The following is a 27,233-nucleotide window of genomic DNA, read 5'->3' on the forward strand; positions in this document are numbered from 1 at the left end:
AACCTTAATAACAAAGTGAAAAATAATGTCCACATTAGATCAGAATCAGTAGGTTAATCGACAAATCAGTAGGTTAATCGACAAAGTTAAGCGCCGGTTTCACAGACGAGGCTTAAGCCTAGTCCTGGACTCACACACTGTCAATGTACAATCTCCATTGAAGTTACTTTTAGTCTGTGATTAGGCTTTAAAAGCCTTGTCTGTGAAACCGTGCCCATACATGTTTGTCATCATGAGTCTGAGTTCTGGGCAGAGCTAACCCTAACCTTTAAGAGTGGGAATCACAGTCAAAACTGCATTCCACTGAACTTTGTCCAGAACGAGAAGTGGCCTGGCATCTCCTCACAGGCCTGGCTGAAGACAGCAAAATGGGAGTTATTCAAGATACCAGTTACGAACGTCATTTCTCCAGCACAGATGTGCTTTACAGGAACAAAGAAACACAGATGGAAAAATAAATACAATCTGAGAGAGGCAAAAGAGAAAACAGAGTAGGATTTTAAATGGATTACAGCCGTGGATGTTCAAATTGTAAAAGCAAAGAACAAGTTTGGTCTGTTGAGACTCATGTAAGGCAAATAATAAAAATAGCAAAAAAAGGATGAGCTAAAAACTAAATTAATGAAGACCATTAACATTATGACAAGATACACATGTGGGCTCATTTTCAATGGAAGTCATTAATGAATATTAGATTAGATGTAACTTTATTATCATTGACAGAATACAAGTACTGAGACAACGAAACTAACCAGACTAATTGATATGATGGTTTCCTGATGATGGGTGGTGGCCGAGATCGTTGGTACCCAAAAGTAATTAAAGATTAGCTCACGGTAGACAATTAAGATACAAGTTTATTACGACGTCGGGTGTGCTCAGTTACAGGGAGACATAACGCACACAGTATGTTGTTCACAGTGTCTCTTATAGAGGCGATAGTTGATGATCAAGCAAACATCTGTCCATCACAAATCATAACCATTGACAAGGCTCTGTTGAGTCTATCTTGACCTGGAAGGGTCCTCCCAACTTCTTACTCCTCTCCATAAGGAGATGACCTATTGACCCATGTTCTATACTGGTCACCAGTCAAGTTACATGCTGCAAGGTAGATGGCAGAGCATGAGACAGAGAGGGTGAACCCGTGTTTGGCTGAGTGTCACAACTTGATTATGATTACAGATGAGTTTATACAGAGCATTTAAAGTTTACAAGTGCACAATGAAAAACGCATCCTATCACTAATCAACTAATCTAACCAGATACAAATAGTGTCATTGTACAAAAGACATGATAATATAGACAGTGCATGGTATTACTGTATGAGGTATTACAGTGAGTATAAATAAATAGTAAATACATGAGATGAATATCAATATCATATGTATAATTATGATATGATATGTATAGTATGAATGTACGTAGACAGCGCATAGTATTACAGTATAAGGTATTACAGTGAGTATAAATAAATGAATTTGAATGTGAATATACATGAGATGAATATCAATATGATATGTACAGTATGATATGTACACAACAAGGGCAATAGGTCTGGAGGTATGCTACATATATGTAAGATAATAATAATAATATACATTAGACATAATAATAATAATACATTAGACTTTTCTAGACACTCAAAGACGCTTTACAAACTGAAAATATCGAGTAGTAGTAATAAAAAGAAACAAAAGGTAAATAGAAGAAAGTATAGGGGCCTAATTGAGGTAGTGTTGGGGACACATGGGAAGCGGAGGGGAGAGGGTTAACTGGTGAAGGCAAGCATGAAGAGGTGGGTTTTGAGGGCCTGTTTAAATGTTGGGAGGGTGTTGGCCTGTCTGATGTGGTTGGGGAGGGCGTTCCAGAGGGACGGGGCTGCGGCTAAAAAGGCCCCGTCACCCCAGGTCCGGAGCTTGGTCCTGGTGGTCTTGAGGGTGGTTTGGTCGTCAGACCCGAGGCAACGGGAGGGGGTGTGGAGGGGGACGAGGGCGGCAAGGTAGGAGGGGGCCAGATTGTTGATGGCTTTGTAAGTGGTGAGTAGGGTTTTGAATTGGATCCTGAATTGATCAATTGATATTGATTGTGTCCATGAGTGGGAGCCAGAACAGTGAACACCAAGGGCGAGAGCAATATGCAAGTTCATGAAAAGTTGACAGGCACGACTCAAACAACCCAAAAAGATAGTTTGTTTTTCTCAAAGCTAACGACATGCCGTACTTGCTAACTTATACCAGCAGCATACCTTCTTAACAACCTAACCATCTGTTAAAGTGAGAGGCCGCCAAGCTAAGCCCAGTGAACAACACACCTTCTGGTTGACTGAGTTAGACATGAACCCATTGACTTCCTGCCCCTACTACTTTCAGGGTTCCCACGGGGTCCTTGAAAGTTTGTGAATTTGAGAAAAAGAAATCAAGGTCTTAAAAGTTTTTGAAAATAGACATGGGTCATTGAAAGTGCTTGAATTCCCCTCTCTCTCTCTCTCTCTCTCTCTCTCTCTCTCTTTTAAAAAATGTTTTACTTAGCTCGTCAGCTAGTAAATACGTCTCTGTATTGCTTAACTTTACACATATTTCACAATATATTGTTTTGCTGCGCTGCGGTAGAGAAGGCAAGAGACCATCTAGTGTTCACACATTCAAGCCTCTCTTTTTAATTGTTGTCTGTGAGCGGATAGTTCCTATTATATCAATTCTCATCTAGATCTGTCTCAAACTATGCCGTGTTGGCTCCTTGAATTTGAGGGAATTGAGTCCTTGAAAGGTGCTTGAATTTGATGTTTCAGAAGGTGTGGGAACCCTGTACTTTGTCTGCACACCGTCAAATGACACCTAGGGTGGACATGGGTCTCTCAAAAAAAATAAAAAGCATGTAAAGTTCATATACAAGTCATTAATTCCTCCTCAACTCCTATTAAAATAGTCCGGTTTCTCATCTGATCATCTTAGTTTATAGCTGTTCTCGCATTTTCTCCGTCGTTATTATTATTACAAGCCTCGTTAATTCTGTGTAATAATAATAATAATTCAATCGAGATGCCTTCGATCAAGATCACTGACCGATGACTCTCCCCTGTTGTTCTCTCCCCTGGTGTCGACCTCTGACCCCCCAGGGACCTGTCCTTCATCCAGGTCATCAACGTGGGCCGCCGTTTCCTGGTCAACAGGGTGCAGGACTACATCCAGAGCAAGATCGTCTACTACCTCATGAACATCCACGTGCACTCTCACTCCATCTACCTGTGCCGGCACGGCGAGAGCGACCACAATGTGGAGGGTCGCATCGGCGGTGACTCTGAACTGTCTGTGAGAGGGAAGAAGGTCAGTTAGTGTTTCCCCATTAAATATCTAGACTGTGGCGGCCCACCGTAGTCTAATTTGTCCCACCATAGTCTCATATTTGTACACGTGAGCGACGCAATCTTCTTTTGGGATTCACTCTGCATCTACTGTAGGTCCGTATGATTTTGCGTTATCGATAATCGGCCTACGATTTAGCACTATTGATAACCCCCCACACCCTTTCCCAACACAGTCTCTCCCAACACAGGGTTTCTATTCACCAAAAATGCATAATTTGATGACGCTTCATTTTGTAGCCACATAAAACACTTGGAACATTCAGGTGGTGAGTGCTTCCGGAACTCTTTGTCCGTGGAGTGAATTAAGTTGTATCTGTTAGAAGACAGAAAGTACTGCGCCACCTCTCTTTACTATGTATTGTTCTCGCAAACAGACACTCTTTGTGTACAAGTTTGCCTCTCCCACACCAACACACATGTGTTTTGGCTGTGTTCCAATGTCCACAGTGGCATACTGTTTAGAACGCTTGGCCAGTACACAGCTGCAGTCTTTAGTGGGGAACTAGTGTGGATAATGGGGCTTAGCGGCCTCTCTCTCATCCACGAGTAAACGTCCTCTGCCTCCTCTCCCCTCCCTTCCCCTCCCCTCCCCTCTCCCCTCCTCTCCCCTCCCGTCCCCTCCCCTCCCCTCTCCTCTCCTCTCCTCTCCTCTCCTCTCCTCTCCTCTCCTCTCCTCTCTTCTCCTCTCCTCTCCTCTCCTCTCCTCTCCTCTCCTCTCCTCTCCTCTCCTCTCCTCTCCTCTCCTCTCCTCTCCTCTCCTCTCCTCTCCTCTCCTGTCCCCTCCCCTCCCCTCCCCTCTCCCCTCCCCTCCCCTCCCTCCCCTTCCCTTCCCCTCCCCCTCCCCTCCCTCTCCCCTCCCCTCCCTTCTCCATGTTAGTTTGCCAGGGCCCTGACAGGCTTCGTGGAGGAGCACGGCCTCCCGGACCTGAAGGTGTGGACCAGCCAGCTGAGACGGACCATCCAGACCGCCGAGGAGCTGGGCGTGCCCTACGAGCAGTGGAAGATCCTCAACGAGATAGACGCGGTCAGTCCTGCACCGCCTCGCAGAAGAGGAGAGGAAGTGGCCTGGGGTGGACCAGTGGTCCAGCGGTCTAGCGCCGCGGTCTACAGTGCACACACATGCCCATGTCGGCATGGGTTCGAATCCGGCCCATGCCCTGCTGACATGCCCTCTCTTCCTTCTTCTCCTACTTTCCTGTCTGTCTTCACTATATCTGTCCAATAAAAAAAAAGATATGAGTGGGACCCGACTCAGAAAAAAGAAAAAAAGAAAAAGAGAGGATAACATGCAGGGTGGGGTGGGGGTGTCTGGGGGGCGTGGCCCGGCCCACTAAGGAGCATAGCATACCACGTAATTGCAGGGTCCCTGGTACAATTCCGGCCATCGCCCTGTCCTGCGTAATGTCATCCCTTCTCTCTCTCTCTCTCTCTCTCTCTCTCTCTCTCTCTCTCTCTCTCTCTCTCTCTCACCCATCCTTCCTGTCAATCTCTACTGTCTCTATCCCAATAAAAGCAGAAATGGCCTAAAAAAAAAACTTGAAAAACAAAATAATATATATATACATTTTTTGTTTTTATTAATACTGTAATAAAACAGGTATTGCCGTCGATAAATGCTTCTTTCTTATCCATATATGTATATATGTCTCCCAGGGAGTATGTGAGGAGATGACTTATGAGATGATAGAAGAGACCCACCCTGAGGAGTTTGCCCTGAGGGACCAGGACAAATACCACTACCGCTACCCAGGTGGAGAGGTAACCCCTTTCACATCTTAACCTTTTTAGCACACGCTTTTATCTAAAGCCACTTACAGTTAACACTGGAACAGCCGTGCCTTTTTGCCTACTAAAAGAGCCGCCTCTTACAATGCTAAGCTGCTATTTACACACAACGACCACTAGTTGGCCGCTTGTAAATTAGCCTTCTTCCTACACAGAAAAACTGCAAAATAGCTTTATATTATCTTATCCTGATGTGATTTAGAAAATGTAAGGTTACTGGGTGGTCTGTTAAGGGTGGGGAAGAAAGTGGAAGAGGGGGGAAGAAGGGTAATATGAAGAAGAAGAAGTTTAATATCCATTGTTAATACAATCAAATCTCTAATGTCTGGTCTCGTCAGCACATTAAATTAAATTAAATTAAATTCAATTCAATTATACTTTATTTATCCCCGTGGGGAAATTCAGCTCGCCACGCCACTCTCTAAAGACAACACATGACAACACAACATAAAGAACAGCCAACAATACTGGGCCAGCCATGTATAGTATAAAAAACAGTAAGATCATGATTTAAAAAAAAATATATATATGGGTAAAATGATGGCTATAGCTATGATATTAAAATACTAAAAGTAATGATGGTGATTAAAATAAATAAATAAATACAGATTAAATTCAATACAAATTCAGGAGCCTTGACCCCGACTACTACTTAGTTGCTGTTAAACAGTCTTATAGCAGCCGGGATAAATGATTTTTTATAGCGCTCCGTCCGGGAGCGTACTGAAATGAACCACCCTCTGCATAAATATGAAGGCTCGCGCAGCTGCCTGATGAACAGAAGGGTGGGGAAGAAAGTGCAAGAGGGGGAAGAAGGGTAATATGAAGGAGAAGAAGACCCACTACCAGGGCCGGTCCTAGGCATTTAGGTGCCCTAGGCGAGAGTATGATTTGATGCCCTCCCCAAAAACTTTTTTAGGGGCGCCACCACCACCACATTAAGCCACCAGTACTGCCTCATCACCACCCACACATTCAACAGTAAAGATATGGACAACTATGGTTTCAAGACAAAAATAGACAGTAGGCTGAGACATTTTCATAGAGACATGAAATTCATAGAGACAAAATTATTTAAATGTAAAAAGAAAAAAAGAAAACTTTAATATGCATTGTTAATACAATCAAATCTATTATATAAAAACAATCAATAAGCAGGATATGAGAACAACAAAATCAACAATCAACAATAGCAGCAATAGTATCAGTAGCATCAATAGCAGCAGAATGCAAATCAACAATAATAGAATAAAGTAAATGAGTAGGGTGATAAGAGACTACAGCAGTACTACAGCTGCACCAGTCGTGCTGCTGTAGAACAGTCGTGTAAAAGAGCTGTGCAGATTCTAATGACATGTAATATCATACAGTATGCAACCATATAGTTCAGATACAGTACAAGTTCAAGTAGTAGTCAGGTGGTGCATAAAATGCTGTGCAGGTAGCAGTGAGATGTAATACACTGTCGTACGGTGTGCAATATGGTACAGATATGGAGCAGTACATATGTTCAAGTAGAAGTAATGTTCAAGTAATCAGGCAGTATGTAGTCATAGTCATAAGATATATTATTAATGTAGCGGGGTTGGTTTTGGGGAGACAGTTGTTTGCCTCCCTACTTCCTCATCTTATCCAACTAGTGCTTCTTAGTCAGAGACTAAACCAGGGACAATGTGCGTCCCTTGTGATGGCTGTCGTTGCAGTCCTGTGCTGCCCACTCTTCCTGCAAGAGTTGGCCTCTCCAGTCTGTTTGGGACAGCCAGATGAGGGGCAGGTTTTGAGAAAACGACAGGATTGATTGGCAGCACTAAAGCAACCACTAAAGCATTGGTGCGACATGATTGGGCACCACTAAAGCATTTGGCGATATGATTGGATGTGCACGTTCTAATGAACAGACTAATGTGCTCTCGGTAAGGCCACCACTACCCCGTTATTTGGGGTTATTGGGGGGGGGGGGCGGGGGGCGGTATTATTAATTCTAAAGAGATCCAGAGATCCCTCGCCTTGTCTGGAGTGTTAGGCTCAGTGTGTCCCTCTCCTCTCTCCGTAGTCGTACCAGGACCTGGTGCAGAGGTTAGAGCCGGTCATCATGGAGCTGGAGAGGCAGGGCAACGTGCTGGTCATCTGTCACCAGGCCGTCATGCGCTGCCTGCTGGCCTACTTCCTGGACAAGAGTGCAGGTACAAACACTGTTACGTACTATATAATAACACACTCACTCACAGTGTACACACACACACACACACACTCACATATTCACAAAAACATTCACATACACACACACACATATTCACCAAAAACATTCACATACACACACACACACACACACACACACACACACACACTCACTCACATACGTATTCACAAAAACATTCACAAACACACACACATTCACCAACATGTGCATAGGGAGTCACCTGCAAAATTCCTTTGGAACTGGTCATTTTCCATAAAGTACCTTACTCTGTGTGTCCATCAGGCCTTCTGTCTACATGCTCACATGTTGGGGGGGGGGGGGGGGGGGGGAGGAAGAGGGAAGTAAAATCTGCCATTACTTTGCGATCTGTAGAACAGATGTCACGGGTGAGCTGTCCACTGACGTCACAAGGCCTATTTGGAAAAGGTGTTTGAAGGTCAGGCAGCCCAAGAGAGACAACACATCGGTATTTGCGAAACATACAAGGCTTCTCAGTAGATTCGATGGAATGTCCTGTGTCGGCGTCGGAATTTACAGGGAAGCTGTGAAGTGTAGGTGTTTTGTTTATTTTACCCATAGGCATGAGCTACTTTTAGTGGGGTGCACATTTAAAACATACATTACAAATAACATTTAACATTTAAAACATACTTTAAATTACAAACATCAAACATTAAAACCTACATTACAAATATCAAACATTAAAATATAGCATACATCATACAATTTTACATTCGGCATAATATGAATATAATACAAAATAAAACAAATTACAACCATGTTAGAGAGGACTACACATTTCCATTTACGGTGCATCACCATCTAGTGTCATAAGTTTGCTGTAGGTGTGAATAGTGGAATAGTGACGTGGAATCTGTGTGTCTGAGGTGAACCCTGATGTTCAGGTCTGCCCTGGTCATGTTCTGTGACCCCGCAGAGGCGCCAGCGGGACCTTGTGAGGGCAGTGTTAAGGGCTCTGGTCTAGTGTTAAGGGCTCTGGGGCAGTGTTAAGGGCTCTGGGGCAGTGTTAAGGGCTCTGGTGTAGTGTTAAGGGCTCTGGGGCAGTGTTAAGGGCTCTAGGGCAGTGTTAAGGGCTCCGGGGCAGTGTTAGGGCTCTGGTGTAGTGTTAAGGGCTCTGGGGCAGTGTTAGGGCTCTGGGGCAGTGTTAGGGCCCTGGGGCAGTGTTAAGGGCTCCGGGGCAGTGTTAAGGGCTCTGGGGCAGTGTTAAGGGTTCTGGGGCAGTGTTAAGGGCTCCGGGGCAGTGTTAGGGCTCTGGGGCAGTGTTAAGGGCTCTGGGGCAGTGTTAAGGGCTCTGGGGCAGTGTTAAGGGCTCTGGGGCAGTGTTAGGGCTCTGGGGCAGTGTTAGGGCCCTGGGGCAGTGTTAAGGGCTCTGGGGCAGTGTTAGGGCTCTGGGGCAGTGTTAGGGCCCTGGGGCAGTGTTAAGGGCTCCGGGGCAGTGTTAAGGGCTCTGGGGCAGTGTTAAGGGTTCTGGGGCAGTGTTAAGGGCTCTGGGGCAGTGTTAAGGGCTCTGGGGCAGTGTTAAGGGTTCTGGGGCAGTGTTAAGGGTTCTGGTGTAGTGTTAAGGGTTCTGGGGCAGTGTTAAGGGCTCTGGTGTAGTGTTAAGGGCTCTGGGGCAGTGTTAAGGGTTCTGGGGCAGTGTTAAGGGCTCTGGTGTAGTGTTAAGGGCTCTGGGGCAGTGTTAAGGGCTCTGGGGCAGTGTTAAGGGCTCTGGGGCAGTGTTAAGGGCTCTGGGGCTGCGTTAAGGGCTCTGGGGCAGTGTTAAGGGGCTCTGGGGCAGTGTTAAGGGCTCTGGTGTAGTGTTAAGGGCTCTGGGGCAGTGTTAAGGGTTCTGGGGCAGTGTTAAGGGTTCTGGGGCAGTGTTAAGGGCTCTGGTGTAGTGTTAAGGGCTCTGGTGTAGTGTTAAGGGCTCTGGGGCAGTGTTAAGGGTTCTGGTGTAGTGTTAAGGGCTCTGGTGTAGTGTTAAGGGCTCTGGTGCAGTGTTAAGGGTTCTGGGGCAGTGTTAAGTGGCTCTGGGGCAGTGTTAAGGGCTCTGGGGCAGTGTTAAGGGCTCTGGGGCAGTGTTAAGGGCTCTGGTGCAGTGTTAAGGGCTCTGGTGCAGTGTTAAGGGTTCTGGTGTAGTGTTAAGGGCTCTGGGGCAGTGTTAGGGGCTCTGGGGCAGTGTTTAGGGTTCTGGGGCAGTGTTAAGGGCTCTGGTGTAGTGTAGAATTTTGTATTTTTGCTCTAGGCACAGGGTCATATTCCATATTCGGCACCCCTGGAGCAATTATGGGTTATTATTTACGTGTAAAAAGAAAAGGTCTATGTAATCCATTAAAATGACATTAAACTAAGATAATACGACGGTTATCAAAATCATTTTTCAAATCTTTATTAACAAAGAAAATAATTACATGTGTGGAATGTGGATGTCTCTTCCTGCTTATTCCTGTTGTCATTATTATCGTGACGATGATTCGCAAGGCATTCTGGGATTTCATAAGACGGAGTGTTTGTGGCTCTCTTCAGATTCTGGTCCTTAAAAAAAGTTCAGTTTGGAGGTGTCATTGTGATAAAGCATCACTCTTATAGGACCTCTACTCCAGCTCACACAGCTCAGCACTGTCACCATGGTTACCATACAACCTAAACCCAGGATAGAGGGTCTGAGTGAAGGTGGTCTGGACTCTGTGGAGGAGACAGGTCATTGTGTCAGAGGAGACAGAGCTGTAGAAGGACAGAGCACCTGCCCTGTGATCCAGGTACACTCCTACTCTGGAGGACCGAGGGCCTGATACTGCAGTCTGAACACTATTGTGATAGAAACTGTAACCATCACTAGAGCAGTTTGGTGTAAACTAGCCAGCTGTTTTGATCTGAACTACCCAATGTTATTGAAATCTTAGCTTATAGGCTTATTTACACGTATTGCCTAATTGTTTTATTATTGTGTAATCTTCTTTTATCTTTGATATTTGCACTGTTGAGCGGTTGCTTGAAGTAAATATTTATTTATGATGGCTAGCCGGCCTCTCTAACCTCTAGACTACCACCGCCCCTAGTTTGTGCTCTGGTTCAGGCAGAAGTAGTGGAAAACATTTGACATTTGACAGAGCCGCCCTCCAAATAAAAAGAAAACGGTTGTCTACTCTAAGAACTGTTTCTTTTCTGGTGAAGTGCCTGATGCTGTGTTTCCTTTGAGCTGAGTGGAATATCACACGGCGTTTGTTGACATACTCACGGGGTGACAGTGCGGTCTGCTGGAGAACACCACGCTAAACAATCACACACACACACACACACACACACACACACACACACACACACACACACACAGCACTGACGAGAAAGGACAGAGAAGAAGGGCAGACGCAATTTACATCACATTTACATTTATGGCATTTAGCAGACGCCTTTATCCAAAGCTATTTACAACAAATACTTTTGTCTTAAGTAAGTGAATCATCTATCCAGCTGTCATAGCAAGAAAAAGTAATCTATCTAGCTAGGGCGAGGGGCCATTGGCAGACTCAATGCTAAAAGAAGGAAGGATTAAGATAAGATTCCACTAGCGGGGCGCCAGGACTGTGAAATGCTGTGACCGAGTAACAAGTGATAGCTTGTTGATTAGAAAGGATGCTAGAAGTGAAGTCTGGCATTCCTTTGCTTACAGGTATATATAGCAAATAATGACTCCAAGGGAGGCAACACGTTGAGTTTAGCGAAGCATCTATCGGATAGTCGTCCCGACCTCGTCGAGCTATTCAAAACATGTCAGGTCACTAGTGAAAAGGTCTGCTAGCTAAATTAGATTACTTGATTCGATAACATAACACATTTAGGAATGGAAATTAAGTTCAGCATGTACTAACTAACTAATAGTCAGCCAAGCATGCGTGTGAGCGAGTTTTTTTTTCTCCCAGCATGCTGATGGAAATGTCAGTACATGTGATTGTGAGGCGAAATGAAAAGAAGGAGTCTGACCCCTCCTGCCCTGTATGTTCCGCTGTTCTGGTCTGCTGTCCTTCTGAACTGTGATCATGTGCCTTTGCCTTACAGTATGTTCCATTCCTCTACATGTCTGTTTGTTTTTTTTGTTATTTTAAATATGTTTTTTCGGGCATTTCTGCTTTATTGGGATAGAGACAGGAAGGATGGGTAAGAGAGAGGAGGGATAGGTCGGATCTATCCCAGTAAAGTAGAAATGCCCTAAAAACATACACTACCAGTCAAAAGTTTGGACACACTTTCCCATTCAATTGAATAAAAGAATAAAACATTTTTAAGTGTTACGATAGACTAACCACAGGACAATTAGCATTCAGTTCCAGTGAACAAGCACCTCTATGCCTACATGGAAAACCTCCCTGGCTGTGGGTGTGCCACTCTGATGCCTCCCATTCCTGGACATTCATTACTTCTGTTATTCTTTTGAATTGAGCGAATCAACAGGCAACAGAACTTGATTCAAATCTACATAGCCATAACAAACTTGAATGTGAATTATGAATGTCATTGAGATAAGACCTGAGCATGTGTTATGGCCAGGCGGACAAGCTGACATGTTGTATCATAGTGAATGAATGTAAACATTCATGTCGTTATTTTATGTTCAGTCAGTTGTTCATCATAGGATACTTGTTCAAATATCACCTATCAAATCAATGAATTTCGAGTTCCATATATAGGATATTATTTTACTTAGCATTTTGTTTTTTTCACACTTTTTTTACACACACTCATGGAAACACAAACAAACGCACCTGCGAGGTTAACAGAGGCTGTGTTAAAGTGGAAGTGGTCTGCGCCTGGAGGAGTATTTAATAGGCTAAAGCCGCAGTCAGCAGTCACCCACCACAGCCCACACAGTGACTGGGCTCCCGACATGCCAGATGTCAACACAGTAAAAACAGTAGTGAAACTGTGCGTGTTGTGCTATTGAATAATATCGGATATGTATTTAAATCCCTGAAAAGGAGAAGTTGTTTCTAAACTGATGCAGTAGAGAGTCAGCAATCTGGATATCACATCTGGACGTGACGCATGTCCCGGAATCTCACGTGCCATTGTTATTCCTGTCGTCACAGATGACCTTCCCTACTTGAAGTGTCCCCTCCATGCGGTCCTGAAGCTTACACCAGTGGCTTATGGTAGGACGTGTTCACCTAGCATGACCTGCCTCAGACACAATCCCTCTCTCTCCCTCTCCCCCTCTCTCATACATTACTAGTCAAAAGTTTGGACACACCTTCTCAGTGTTTTTTTTTAAAATTATTATTATTTTTATAATTCTACATTGTAAATTAATACTGAAGACATCAAAACTATGAAAGAACACATATGGAATTGTGTAGTAAACCCCCCAAAAATGTTAAACAAACCTGAATATGTTTTAGATTTTAGATTCTTCAAAGTAGCCACCTTTAGCTTTGATGACAGCTTTGCTCTAACCCTCCCCCTCCCCCTCCCCTCTCTGTCCCCCAGGTTGTAAAGTGGACATGTTTGATCTGAAAGTGGAGGCCGTGAACACCCACAGGGACAGGCCATTAGTGAGTTTGGCTCCTTACCCTATCTCAACCCCAACAGAAGAGCATACAGTAGGATAAGTTAAGTCAGGCCTAACTAAGTTTATGCAACTGGCCCCTGTTCTGCAGAGCGCCCCCACAGCCTGCTTGTCCAGCCACCCTGATCACACATCATAACGCCCCGGCGCAGCTCAGTCCATCTGTAAAGGTTGTGACCACTGATCCGAGATCCTTTCCTTCCTGGATCAGTTAGCCGTTTGTGGTACAGAGTGCATCACCTTTGAATACTAAGTAGAAAAGTAGCTGACCTGAGGGACGTGTGGTTTTAAGAGTTCAGATCAAAGCAGGTCTGTATCCCAACCTCAAACAGTGGAATGTATCTTAATGGGCCACTCAGCAGAGAATGTGAAAAATTGCTCTGAAAATAAATATACAGGTAAGCTTCTTCCCCCACAGTCATATAAAGGGCCTATTCTTTAAGTAAGTAAAGTAAGTAAGTAAAACTTTATTTATATAGCACCCTTCCCAGCACGGATGCACAGGGTGCTTTACATAAAACATGACATCTTTGTCATGAAGATCTATCTACTGTACATTACATCTACATTGTTGGTATTCAGCAGACGCCTTTATCCAAAGAGACTTACAACAAATACATATGTCTAAGTAAGGGTCATCTAGCCATCAGACATAGTTATCTATGCTAGGGCCAGGGGCCATTGGCAGTCATAATGCTAGAAAAAGGAAGAAGAATTAATATCTATTTATTAACTTTAAATGTATTTACAGTAGAGAAACTGTACAGGGGGGGTAGAGTGCTGGTCATGCCCCAGCGTGATGACCAGATGTCCTCACCATGTGGGTGTCAAACACATATAACCATGACCACAGAGACTTTTCCAGAACGTTCTCCCTGTAAACGTCTGAACAACATGTCTGAATACGAAGCTAACCACAGTAAATGCCTGTAAATCCTGTCTTGTTTACTCCAACAGTAATGTTTTCTCAAGAATGACAGCGTACTATTACACACACACACACACACACCCTTCCAGTGTATTCCAATGCTCCATATCTATCTCCCTAACCAGGATAAAGTGCATACCGACTTGGTCCCGACCACGTTTCTCCGACGCAACAGTTTCACCCCCCTGTCGAGTCATGACCAGGTGAAGAGGCCTCGCCTGTACAGTGTGGGAAACCCGCGCCGGCCCCTGGCCCCCTCCCTGCCTGACATGCAGTTACCTGAGGGGGCAGAGCTCTCACAAAGCCAGGTGGGTGGGTGGGTGTCCTCTGTCTGTCTCCCTCACAAATCACCCCTAACTTCTACCGGTCACCCTCTCTGCCCTTGTCTTTCTCACTCGCTCATCACACACTTGTTGGTCCGGTACTCTTATGTCCTCTCTGTGAAGTACGGACGTTGTAGCCTTTGAGTACATTTACATTTTTGGCATTTATTTAGCAGACGCCTTTATCCAAAGCGACTTACAACAAATACATCTGTGTAAGTAAGTGAATCATCTATCCTTCAGTCATAGCAAGAAATAGTCATCTATGCTAGGGCCAGGGGCCACTGGCGGGTCATATGGTCTAATAATATTTCTGCAAGTTTAGTTCCAAAATAGATAAATTCCAATGGTATTTCCATTATGTTGTAAAAATTGGATGGTTTTTCTAATAAAAAAAGTGTGAGTTGTGTGCTTGCCTGTGACCTCACCCTCAAGAGCTCCAGAGCGTCCTAGGCCTGTGAAAACAAACCCTGGCATGGTCTTTGTAACATAACATTCTGTCTCCCCGCCTGTCTCCTCCTTGCCTTGCCATCCTACAGGAGTGTCTGAACTTCAGCCCAGGAGACCTAGAAGACTTTGTCCACAGTTGAAGAGCAGGTGAGATGAGGAGTTGAGGAAGAGAGCGGGAGAGACGGGCGTCTTCACACCACACTCCTCCTCACCTTCCTCTCTGGCATCAGGGGTCGTCCTGTCCTCTGTATGCAACTGGTCCCTCCCCGAGTCTTTGGCTGAGATGAGTCTGCAAGCAGCACCAACAGCTAGGAATGCCTATACTCTATACATGCCTATATACTCTATGTGTGATATTAACAATATAGTTGTATATCTTGGTGTTTTCTAAAGTAATATTGTCAATAAGAAAAATTTCATATAGCCCAAACTTAATGCTGACAGACCATGATCATACATGCTGGATTGAAGGTGCAACTGCAAGCGGACACTGAATAATACTGAGAATGTAGTGCTGTTATGCTCAGGCCAGGTGTTCATGGTATTTGTTAGTCGAATAACACGATTGAACATATTTCACACAGTGTATCATGTTTTACTTTGTAAAACTGTTTCTAATTCACCCCAATGTTACTGTATGCATTCAGCCAGTTATTGTCTTGCATCCAAGGTGTCTGTATGTTTGTACTCTGCTCTAATGACAACCTATGAATGCCTCAAGGATTACCTTACCAGTACAGACATACTGTACTATAGTTACCGTTATTATTCTATGCCATCAGCTATTGCATATTCATAGTTACATAATCGGTTCAACGATAATTGATCTTTTCCTGACTTTTATCTGTGTTATTCCACTCTTGAATGAGGTGGTTGTATCTAGCAAAGAAAAAAGCTGATAAATTGACTGTACTCCCATGTGTCTGTATTACTTCCATGATAATAGGTAGATATTCTGTCTGTTAATAAGTGCCTATGTGTGCATTGGTTTAGTACCATTTTTAGTTAAGCAACATGGACAACATAAACAAAAAACATATATTGAAAAGTTTCAATTAAGCTGAAAATTGTCATGTATATTTTCACACTTTATTTCCTTCCCTCCCTGCTAAACAATGTGATATTGCTTGGTTTGTTTGTTTGTTTTAAATCACTAGAATCACTAATCAGGTGAACTGTCTGAATGCTTCAATAAGAAATGTGAAATCTGACAAGTGGTCTTATTGAATTATTTCTGATGAGATGATGACAGCTTGAACTGACTTGTATTTTGTCTGGCATTATTATAGCACCATGACCAGAGGGATTGAGCTCATTGGGTGGTGTCTTCCTGTTTGGGTACTTGCCGTACAGCTCCCTGTCCCTCCCAAGAGCCAGGGCATACTTGTCTGTCCAGGGAGCTCACAGAACATTCAGATAGGCACGGAATTGAGCTTGCTTGGTTTAATACTTTAATACATACTGTACATATTGTTTACATCTACATCACATCGCTCATCACTCACTCAATGTTCAAAACCTAAATGATATCAGAAGTGAGTCCAAGGGCTAAGATGGATACCAAGATGATGACATTCCTTTAGCTTTGTTTCTTTATGCTAATGAGGTTCACTGCTGAATAGGGTTGTGTGAACACTGTTTATTTCACCAGACTACTACTACTGAAGCAGCCATGCTCTCTACTACTCTGTTTACATTCTAGACATTTAGCAGACGCCTTTTCACTTGGTCTGGTACTCGTATGTCCTATCTGTGAAGTACAGACATTTTAACCTTTGAGTACATTTACATGTATACATTTTTGGCATGGTCCAAAGCGACTTACAACAATTTGTCAAGTAAGTGAATCATTTATCTCTCAGTCATCATAACTAAAATAAATCTATACTATGACCAGGGGCCCTTGGCAGTCACAATGCTAGAAAAGGAAGAATTACTTCTATTTTTTTCCTCAGTTTTTTTTAGGTCTTAATAGGGATCAGACCTGCCTGTGACACAGCTGATGAGTGTTATGAGAAGTGTCTTACGACACTTTATTTCAACACCGTTTTGTCAGCATAGAGACACAAGCCATCAATACACTTTAGGAAGCTCTTGTATAGCCTTCGTATATACATAGGCAGCTCAGTTAGCTAAGGATTTCTTACAATACCTGCCTGAATATATATATTTTTACATTGAACACAATTGAAAAGTTCCAACCAGATTCAAATTATTAAAGAAATGCATCTGAAGAGACACAGTTGTGTCTGAATTGATCAAGTCAGAGGCTGCTCTGAACCGCACCACATTACAATATCATGCATTCCACTGTCTCACACCCTTGTTGTGTCTGTGGTAATCTGGCACAAGACCTAACAAGACTCATTATTTATTATTGTATCACTAACTTAATAGTGTTACTATACATATTAAAAAAGAAGAAATTATCAGTTTGTATGTTTATGAAGTATTTTCTTTTGTTTGTGCGTTTGTCTCCATCAATTTTTGTTTAGAGTAAAACAGGAACACATAGTTTTGTCAGCATCCATGTTATCTGTCCATGAACAATGACATGCTGACACAAAACACTCTATTTTGTTCCCATGCCGATAGAATATGGGACAAAACACAAGAGATATTTTCAATTATCAAAATACAAAAGAAAGCGGTGGGTAAGCTTTAGGGGAGAATAGTAGAGAAAATATAGACAATTTAGAACCCCCAGCAAAGCAGAAGTCCATGTGGACCAAACTGTGACTAATGTTTCCAATGTTAACACACTGTGCAAAAAAATTTGTTTAGAAATATGCTTACTGGGGCGCTTAGGTGGCGTAGCGGGTTAAGCGCTGACCATGTGACCGCAGGGTCCCAGGTTTGATTCCGGCTGGGGACATATCCTGCATGTCATCCCTCCTCTCTCTCTCACCCATCCTTCCTGTCTAAATCTCTACTATACCTGTCAATAAAATGAAAAAATATGAGTGGGACTGCCCCACTCAGAAAAAATAACTTAAAAAAATAAATAAAAATATGATTAATTTTTGCAGTAAAAATGTGTTCTTCAACTGTGAAGAACACATTCAAAACAGAATGATTTGGTGCATTTTTGCAGTAATCATATTTCTATAATATATGACCAAAAGCTTGCAATAAACTACGTTTTTTTGCACAGTGTTTGAGTGTGCAGATGCTGTTATTTTGCACTCTATTGATACTCTTCAGTTCCAGCACCTCAGCAAAGTCTGATAACGGATGAGTGGTGGTATTTTCACTATTTGCAGCAAGCACTAATTGAAATGTCTAGAAAATAGAATACATACAATGAAATTAAATAGACTAGATGCATTGCCAGGGAATACATTACTAGATGTGACCAGATGCAGACCAGAGGGTGGACCAGAACCCTGTGAGACATTTTTGTGTGATTGCTATTGTATTGTAGCCCTGGAATTTCTGTTTTTCTTTTTTGTTTGAACTTTTCATTTTCCACTTTATTTTTCACTTTTCATTTTACACAAGTAAATGTAGTGTACTTTGAAGTAAATGTACCCTAACTTACTTTCTGCAAAGATACTGAACAAAAAATAATACACTAAAGGATAGAAGCAAATTGCGGCGTTCTGTCTGACTATTCTGTCTATGATTACTATAAATCAAACAATTTTTATAATGAAATATTCATTCTTGTGAAAATCATTCAAACTATGTAATGCTCCCTGTTGTTAGTGTTTTGTAGGTCAGAGTGTTATGATTGACTGTGTATGCTTTCTGAGTGAACATTGTTGCCAGTGTGTGGTTGAACGAGCTTCTTTTAAGACATGAATGAAGTGATTGGCCAACAGTTAGTAATGCAGACTGTATGAAGAGTTGTGACTCTGTGACTTAACTGTAAAAAAACTGTAAAAGATTAGATGTAGGCCTAAGCCTATTGAGTAAAGACTCTTGCCTATTGAGTAAGGACTTCATAAGAACTGTTTTTATAAGACTATTCAAAGCTCAATGTTTAATAGTCATACAGTTTTGACATTGAGAGGTGGGTTGGGTGCCAGTTTCACATGTTTTGGAAACACTGTGTCATTTCAATGGAGAGGGTGTGGCAAATCCTCCCACACACAAGTGCTGTGACATTACAACTTTAAAGCAGAATTGTACCCTGTAATCCAGTGGATTTGTTGTTTTCATTATTCAATAGTTGACCCATTCACAAAGGAATTGACCAGAAATACACATGAAAATTGATTTTTGGGTAAACTTCCCCTTTAAGTCAGTAGTATAAGCTTATACTACTTTATTATCTTTGTCAGTCAGATGGGAGCGTTGCCCTGGTTAGGTCTACTGCACAGGCAAGGTTACTCATGACCTGCTTCATGAGCCTAGACAAAACAAAACAAAAACAATTAGGCTACTGTGTCTGTAAAATGTGTTTCCTAAAATAATAGAGCTTCCATATCAGCAGTGCATATCATATTTGTTCATATGTTGTGTATAGGGCTAATTTGGAATAACATGTTAATCATAATAGCCTCAATTGATAACGGTCAGTGTCCCCCAATTAGTCTGCTGTCGTCTTGCCGAACAAGGTCAATTGCATGGCAAATTGAGTAATTTACACTTTGCGCAATCACACCGCTTACGCGTGTCCCCCAAAATGACTCATCCATTAACGTTCTGCGATTTGTTACACATGCACTTTCATAACATCCTGTAGTAAGACTCTGGTTTATTGAGATTGATTTGGGAAGGAGCCAATTATCTCCTTTCGCTGACGTAGAGAGAGAAAAAAAGAAAAAAGTTCACGTTGTGTGTACCATTTTTCTTTTTGACCCACTATAAAGTGCATCGCACCCCGCTTCACACACCAGTTCAATTAGGCAGGGCTACTGACGAAGTCATCTGACGTTCACGTTAACTTCAACACGGACTAGCGAAATGGTGACTCTAGGATGGATTATCGTGCCCTTCTTAGCGTTCGCCACGCATGCCTCAGGTGAGAAATATTTTTTTTAGTTCAATATATATTTGAACACTGTATACAGCGTAGGCCTATGTATCGAAGTGGCCACGTAGCTGTTTGTGCTTAGACAAACAATCACTTGTTGTTTTTCAACAGCGCAAGTCTCAACACTCTGCGGTGCGCCTCCGTCCTCCGATGTCGCCACCATCAGCCAGGCATCCCTGAAGCCCAAGTACGAGACTGGATCTAAAGTCCGCTATCAGTGTGGACCTGACTACACCTACAGCGGCCCGAGCTTTATCCTGTGTAAGAATGGACAATGGACACCAATCGGTTGTGAAAGTAAGTCGTTTTTAACTTCCTATTTCAGCATTGTTCTAATAGTGTATTCGATTAAATAATAATAATGTCACCGTATTACGGCAGACTTGTTCCAAATAAAGTGAGGAGGTTTGTGTGAAGGAGTTGAACTGGGGGCGACATCTGGTGGTTGCTAGGACAGAATGGCCATGGAATGTAACACTGTGTGCTTGTGATAATATTGATTTAGGCCTTTTTTTTTTTTTTTACTAATTCTGTATAGGCTACAAAGTATACACCTTACTAAGACCACAGAGTACTCTGTGTCCTATATACCCCCACCCAATCCTATTTTATCAACTCTAGTAGGAGGTCTCTGTGGGCCTTGTTTTGAGATTGCAACAAAGACTCCTATGTGAGTCTGTTTTTGTTAAGTTTGGCACCCTGGATTTCAGCCATGTTTAGTTCCTCTGTTCTTGTTGTCCTCTGCTTTCCTTAGAGAGGCAGTGTGGACATGCTGGTGAGCTACTCAATGGACACTTTGAGTATCAGGGCTCGGCTGTAGTTGGGGACAAAGTTGTTGCGCAGTGCTATGAGGGGTAAGTGTCTGTTAAAGCAGAGGAAGCCCTCATGAATATAATAAATCCCTATCTCCTGAACTTGATTACATTTGCTCTATATTAACAGATATGCCTTGAACGGGAGGCAGTACATGACATGCACTGCCTCTGGCTGGAGTGGTGATCGTCCCTCTTGTGAAAGTAGGTATAAAACTCATTCTAAAATCATGTCTTCTTTTGGGTCCATTGTCCAGCACTCAATGATCATCTCAATGATTCAGACTGCTCTCGGTTAGGTATTCTGGCCGAATACCTCATGTTGAGTGTCACTCTTGGGAGGACACGTGGAAGTTGAGATGAAATGCTGCTTTACTGTTGAGAAACCCAACACATTACGGCACGTCAAAGCATTTATTCTATAAACTTCCATTTGTTCCCCCGGGAGTGACATGAAGACCTGTTTAGATTCTCAGTCTGTTCCTCCATTTGTGACTACTCCATAATCTGTTTGCTCTTGGCTCAGTCCAACCCTCTAAGTCAGAAGGCCACATTATGCCATCTCTTCAATCTTCACTACTTGGCAGTACTGGATGGAAGTATTACAGAAGCATACCCTGTGGTTAGGGTTTTCTGTCTTCATAATTAAGACAAGTTTGGGCATGATTCATGATGCTCTATGATCCTGTTGTTGACATCTGCCCTTGGACATTCAGTTTCTCATTGTACAGTCATAACAAAAGCATGATAATATACAGCAAACACAGTTTGAGCTATGGTGCCATGGAGTTAGTAGTTGGCTGCTATTTTAATGTAGTGTTGAGGTAGATGAATGACGTCTGAGGTAGAGAGATGCCTCCTTATGAAAGTGAAGACCAGTCAGTTGATCAGTACAACTTGTTAATTTTCCACTTGACAAGGCACAACAATACATTGTAACGTGAACGCCGCCTCAGTGTGGCAAGCTCCTGATTGATATGACATGCTCATTTACGAGACATTACATTAAGAGCCCGTCCTCTGATCTTTTTTATATTTTATTCAGAAGGAACATGCAAAGCTCCCAAGGCACCAACACGTGGGATGATCAAGGACTTAAAGTCAGTCTATGCAACAGGAGCGAGGCTGAATTTTTCCTGTGATGATATTCATCGTTTGTCTGGATCAAACACGACTACATGTAAACCGGATGGAACTTGGACTACAGGCCCTCCAAAGTGCACATGTAAGTATACAGACATGATATGGTGGGCCCTCTAAACCCACCTCTTCAAGCTTGCCTTCACCAGTTAACCCTCTCCCCCTCCCCTTCCCACGTGTCCCCAGCACTACCTTAATTAGGCCCCTATACTTTATTCATTTTGGGTTTCTTTTTATTATTACTACTCAATCTCTTCAGTTTGTAACGCGTCTTTGAGGGTCTAGAAAAGCACTCTATAAGTCTAATGTATTATTATTATTATCATTTGAAAGAAACTCGATTAAAAGACAAATGTATGTGATCGTGACCACGGTCATCAATCCCAGTACGTATATTGTTTCTACCAACAGCTGCAAACTACAGGGACCCACAAACGACTGTGAAACCATGTTTATCTCCAAATCTGTCCATGTCCTCATTTCCTCTACACTCATCACCATCATCTGAAATGACTTGATGGGTGGCAACAGCATTGGTTAATACTGTAGTTCTTGCTCGCGTGAAATGAAACCATACGAAGTGTATTGAACTGTTTGAGTAATTCACTAAGCTTGCCATGGGGTATTAATGAGCTTTATATGTTTCATTGTTTCTAGTGATCAAGTGCCCACCTCTAAATATAATGCATGGTAGCCTGTCCAACCACCGCTGGAGAGCCACCTCAATGATAAAAATAACTTGCGACAAAGGATATGAGCGAAGAGGGCCTGGCCAGGTAACCTGTTCAAGGTCTGGAAAATGGGTAGAAGAGATTCCTACATGTGAGCCAGGTAAGCTAAAGATGCAATCAAATAAGTAATGGTTACTAAACAGACACCGTTAGTATTTAGGAATGTTTTAATAAGGGGCATCTAGGTAGTGTTAAATATATATATTTATTTTTGATGGAAGGTCATGTCATGAATATCCTGTGTTACAGAGGGAGGGATCACCTGCCCCGCCCCGTCAGTGACCGATGGTGTGAAGACGAGTGGGGACGTCTCAGTGTACCATGAAGGAGACGCTGTGACCTTCACCTGCTCAGAGGGCTTCCTCCTAACTGGATCGCCGCAGGTCACCTGTGGCCCCGACAGCCAATGGCTGCCCCAGCTCCCTGAGTGTAGGCCCCCTGGTGGTAAGGTTCAGAACATGCACCTGACAAGATGTCAGGTTTCTGAGGTTATACGTTGAATTCCTGGACCCAGTGTTTGTATACACTGTAATGTTCACCGATACATTTTACTGCGATCTGATACTCCAAAGCAACAATGAATCCAGATCATTCTCATGCAAAGATCAGAATTACAGGGCCCCGTGGCTCCGAAACCATCAGTTTGAATTATGCTAATTGCTTCATCCTGCCTTCTCACAGGCCTCCTGGTGCTTTCACCATATTGCTTAGTCCTAACCAATCATGTTAGATCTGCAGCATTGCCAAGGGGGTAGAGGCCTGGGGTCTATTTGGATTGGAGCATTAGTTTATTGAAAGCTATACAAGTAATTTCTATTAGATGTGATATTCCCTATCTGTTCTCAGAATGGCCTATTCCCTTTTCTGTAGGAGATTGTGGAGTGCCTCCGTTCCTGTCCAATGCCCATCTTGCAGACAGCTATAGATCACAGACATCCTTCCCTCCTGGCTCCCGTGTCAGATATGTATGTGCCATAGGATATGTCAGAGAGAGAGGCAGTACTTACAGGACCTGTAACCAAGGGTGGTGGTCACCATTGCAACTGACATGTGAACGTAAGAAACCGTATAGTGACATGTTACGTTTTACTTGTCTTATAACTTTATGACATTGTTGCATAATACTATTATAATGATATAAGTACAGTACATCAAAGCATAACGTTAGCCTATGTGCTAGTCAACATGGCGGCAGACTGGCATGGCCTGTGTGATCTATATTGACGATGAGCTTTAATTTAATGTCTCCTTCAAAGGTAAATCATGTGGATCAGCTGGACAGGTTAATAACGGCCGGTTAATCTACTCAGGATCAGAGTTTGGAGATTCTGCCAGAGTTGAGTGCAACAAAGGGTGAGCTCTCATTCCTCTAGTCTGCTGCCCACGGGTCTTTGTTCTGGCTTCTCATAGCCTAATTGTAGCGATTTAGGGTTAGAAATAAAAGTATCTTGTCTGTTTACTTTGCTTCCTCATCACCCCTGGGGGGGTATTCCATCAACATCGCTAAAGGAAAATCCAGGCTTATTCTGATAAATCCAGGCTTTTTTTTCTTCTAAATCTCGTGAGATTTATCAGAATAAGCCTGGATTTTCCTTTAGTGATGTTGATGGAATACCCCCCTGAAGTGCCATTTTGTTGTTATTTATTGTTGTTTTGTACCCATTTTGCCACCAGATTTCAACTAGTTGGGCAGGGAACCAGAAACTGTCTGAGTCAGGGTTGGGATGGTCGAGTCCCTGTCTGTGAAGGTGAGCTGTCGCCACTTTTAGGGACCATGTCTCACAGGAGTAACTTCCCATTTGTAATTACCATCATGTGAAGTTGTCGCAAAGTTTTCTGGATCATGTGAATTGTGTTTGTGGTCTACAGTTGTGCAGTGTGCTGAGCCCCCAGAGGTGGTAAACGCAGAGAGAATCGGTGCCCCTGAACCACCGTACGTCTACAGCAGTGTGATTCGCTACCGTTGCCTTGTGGGAGATCTGGTTGGAGAGAGGGACATTGACTGTACCAGCGACGGCCTGTGGAGCACACCAACTCCGGAGTGCAGAGGTTAAATTCACCCTTCAATTACAATGTAAACTCTTTTCACTAAAGCCGGGTACACACAAGGATTTTCAAAATCTTAACAGATTTTTTATCTGAGACAGACCCCACACATGAAGATAAAAAATCTTGGAATTGAACAGCCTTGATCGTATTGTGTGTGGTGTGCGCCGATATTCCCATTTCAGCACCCCACAGACATAAAGATTATCGTTACGACAGTCTAGTCTCGTTCCCCAATATCGGGCGTTTGCTGTGTTTGGTCGGAAGGGGAAAAAATCGGACAGAAATCGGCCAGATTATCTTTGTGTGTGTACCTGGCTTTAGTTGATATGGTAAAGCAAAGAAATTTGAAAAATAAGTCGCTTAATTGGGACGTCTGTGGTGCAAGAGGTAGAGCTGCCGTCTAATGATCGCAAGGTTGGCAGATCGGCGGTTCGAGCCCCGGCTGGCCACATGTCGAAGTGTCCTTGGGCAAGACACGGAACCCCAAATTGCTCCCAGTGAGCGGGCCGGCACCTTGCATGGTAGCTTGCCGCCATTGGTGTGTGAATGGGTGTGTGAATGGGTGAATGAGAGGCCGTTGTAAAGCACTTTGGATGAAGGCGCTATAAGTGCAGTCCATTCAATTGGCAGTTTGCACAATACTGTTGGTGACTGTATGTTTCTTTGCACGTGCATACAGGTAACTTACGTATTCGATCCAAGTTTTATAGGCAAATGCAGTTCCACTATTCATACTCATTTAACACAAATGAAAATATATATTGCATGGTCTTACCTTTACTTGTAAATGAAGTAAATATCCTAAAAAACATATCTATGTTCCCGCTACAGTGCTATGGCTAGCTATGCGTTAACAGCCAAGACGAGTTGCAGTACCACTCCATTTGAAAGTGTTATTTACTGTCCCTTCATTTGAAGTAGGTCCTTAAGCTCAGGCAGTGCTGGAATTGTTTTGCTAGAGCCAGCTAACATGGAGGGACGGTTAGTGGCAATTACATGGGTTCAATACACGCCCCTCAGTGAGGCAGACGTAATAGCTGCCGCTAAAAGCCTGGTGCTTTTTTTTCATTGCAGCTTTATGTTTGTAACAGGCACGCGCTTAATGCCCGCACTCCATCCAATTTCTGAGGAGTTGCGCAATCAGGTGAGGCTGAGCTCATCGCTGCCGCACTTCTCGTCTCTCCCTGTATTTTCAGTGAAGCTATTTTGCCTATAAAAATGACTGGAATCATACAGAAATGACATTTGTAACACATAACTGGAACTTTTTAAATCGCATGTCCCTGGTATAAATGTATAAAAAGAATGTTGATTCGCTGTCGTGCCAGCCGTAAAGCTATGAGAAATGGCTGCTTCTTGAAACTTTGCACAGTAAAATCTGGAATACTATTATTAGTAATAGATTTATGGCTATAATTTAATGGCCAACATTCAATGTTGCTGCATTGTTTATCATGAGTTGAAAATACACGTTTTCTGAATCAGCATTGTCATGATCCAACATTGTAACACAACCTTCAGCTGATTCCTAACCAAAGTAGAAGATAAAATGTCATTGCATACAGGAAATTTAACTGAAATGCTTTACGTGACGTTGACATAAGCTATAGCCCTTTGGCCATGCTATTGCACTATAATGGAATACTTTGATGGGTTTGTAGTGTGTTCTCTCTACAATGCTACTACTCCACTGCTGCAACAGGAGTGATGGAGTTCAGATCGTGCATCAGAGACATTAGAAGCCCAAGGAAAGTATTTCCCCAAGCGTCTGAAGGCATTCCATGACAGAGTTGAACATTCTAAGAAGGAAATGTTTTTGTTACGGCTTTTTCAGCTATCTTACTTCTCATTTTGAAATAAATATTATCATTTTAAAACAAATGTTTAATTCTGGTTTATGATACTCTTCACTTTATGATACGCTAGGGGCCCTCCAATCTCTAGGGGGCCCTGAAATTCTTTATTTTTTGCTCAAGGCCATGTTTTTAACCTCATGCATGGCTTTGGCTTTGTTACTTTATCCCAGCATTCCTAGGGTTCACAATCATGTTCATTGTTCAAGTTCTTAACATTTGTGAGCCTGATGGAGGTGGACTATCCATGTTTCTTAGCAAAACTAAATTGGGAGTTATTATACAATAATGTCTTTATCATCTTTTTAATAAAAAGATAAATACAAATGTGTATAAAATAGCATCTTGAGACAGATTCAGTGAAATCTAGTATACATTTTGGTAATAGGCAAGTAACATTAAAGGAAACCTATTATGTTCTTTTCCCACAAGTTAATGTAGGTCTGGGGTCCCCAAAACATGTCATTGAATTTTTTTGTTGAAAATACCACTCAGACTTTGAAGGCATTCTAGCATGCCGCTGTTCCAGACGTGCTGTTTTCGTGTCTGTTGCTTTAAATCCAAATGAGCTCCTCCTCCCCACCCCCACCCCTGAGATGAGTTGGTTAAAGTCCTGTAGTGCTCAGGAAGAGAGGCCAGAGCAACACCACTTTCTTTGCACAATTTGAGATGAGATAGATACTGGCTGGATGATATCGCTAATGGTACCTAGCTAGCCTACCCAGTTTACTTGTATTGCCTATTTGTAAGAGCAGAAGGAAGCAAACAACCAAACTGCGCTACATCGATAGACATATGTGACAGGGCATGGTTAAAAAGTCTGCAAGTAGGGCAAAATCATTTTTCTGTCTTAGATTGAAAGCTTTAAAATGATGTGTCATACATTGAAATCTGAAACAAGTTGAAGTCATGGATATTTGTATGTTGATACCCTCCAAATGACCATTTTGAGAAAACGGGCTCAAAGTCTTCAGAGTTCTTTCACAAGAGGTAATGGGTGGGAATAGCTGGTTAACTCCACCCTAATCACTCCCTCAAGACAACCACTCCCTCA

The 27,233-nt window shown here is 42.8% G+C and overlaps 2 protein-coding genes and 1 long non-coding RNA gene across 3 annotated transcripts in view; all 3 read left to right on the forward strand.

Annotated features, from left to right (window-relative positions):
- Positions 1-15,812, forward strand: part of LOC308159388 (6-phosphofructo-2-kinase/fructose-2,6-bisphosphatase 2-like) — a 29,635-nt gene extending 13,823 nt beyond the window's left edge. Inside the window, exons 9-16 of the mRNA XM_080533167.1 lie at positions 3,119-3,326; positions 4,245-4,391; positions 5,021-5,125; positions 7,206-7,335; positions 12,437-12,499; positions 12,834-12,898; positions 13,966-14,148; positions 14,703-15,812. Of these exons, the coding sequence (XP_080389293.1) occupies positions 3,119-3,326; positions 4,245-4,391; positions 5,021-5,125; positions 7,206-7,335; positions 12,437-12,499; positions 12,834-12,898; positions 13,966-14,148; positions 14,703-14,753 (952 nt within the window). The 3' untranslated portion in view covers positions 14,754-15,812. The remainder of the gene's footprint in view (positions 1-3,118; positions 3,327-4,244; positions 4,392-5,020; positions 5,126-7,205; positions 7,336-12,436; positions 12,500-12,833; positions 12,899-13,965; positions 14,149-14,702) is intronic.
- A 3,682-nt stretch (positions 15,813-19,494) lies between these two features.
- LOC308159730 (complement component receptor 1-like protein) lies at positions 19,495-21,990 on the forward strand (the record flags this gene model as incomplete). Its single annotated transcript, XM_080533545.1, has 6 exons — positions 19,495-19,582; positions 19,706-19,891; positions 20,349-20,448; positions 20,537-20,610; positions 21,452-21,525; positions 21,958-21,990. Exons 1-6 carry the CDS (start codon positions 19,525-19,527, stop codon positions 21,988-21,990), a joined length of 525 nt encoding a protein of 174 aa, XP_080389671.1. The 5' UTR covers positions 19,495-19,524.
- A 1,540-nt stretch (positions 21,991-23,530) lies between these two features.
- On the forward strand, positions 23,531-24,230 carry LOC308159350. The gene is made up of 3 exons (XR_013937477.1): positions 23,531-23,630; positions 23,952-24,025; positions 24,147-24,230. It is a non-coding gene; the product is annotated as an uncharacterized lncRNA (long non-coding RNA).
- Positions 24,231-27,233: the final 3,003 nt, after the last annotated feature.

Source organism: Nansenia antarctica (genome assembly GCF_963989245.1).
Source record: "Nansenia antarctica genome assembly, chromosome: 6".
NCBI classification, from domain to species: domain Eukaryota; kingdom Metazoa; phylum Chordata; class Actinopteri; order Argentiniformes; family Microstomatidae; genus Nansenia; species Nansenia antarctica.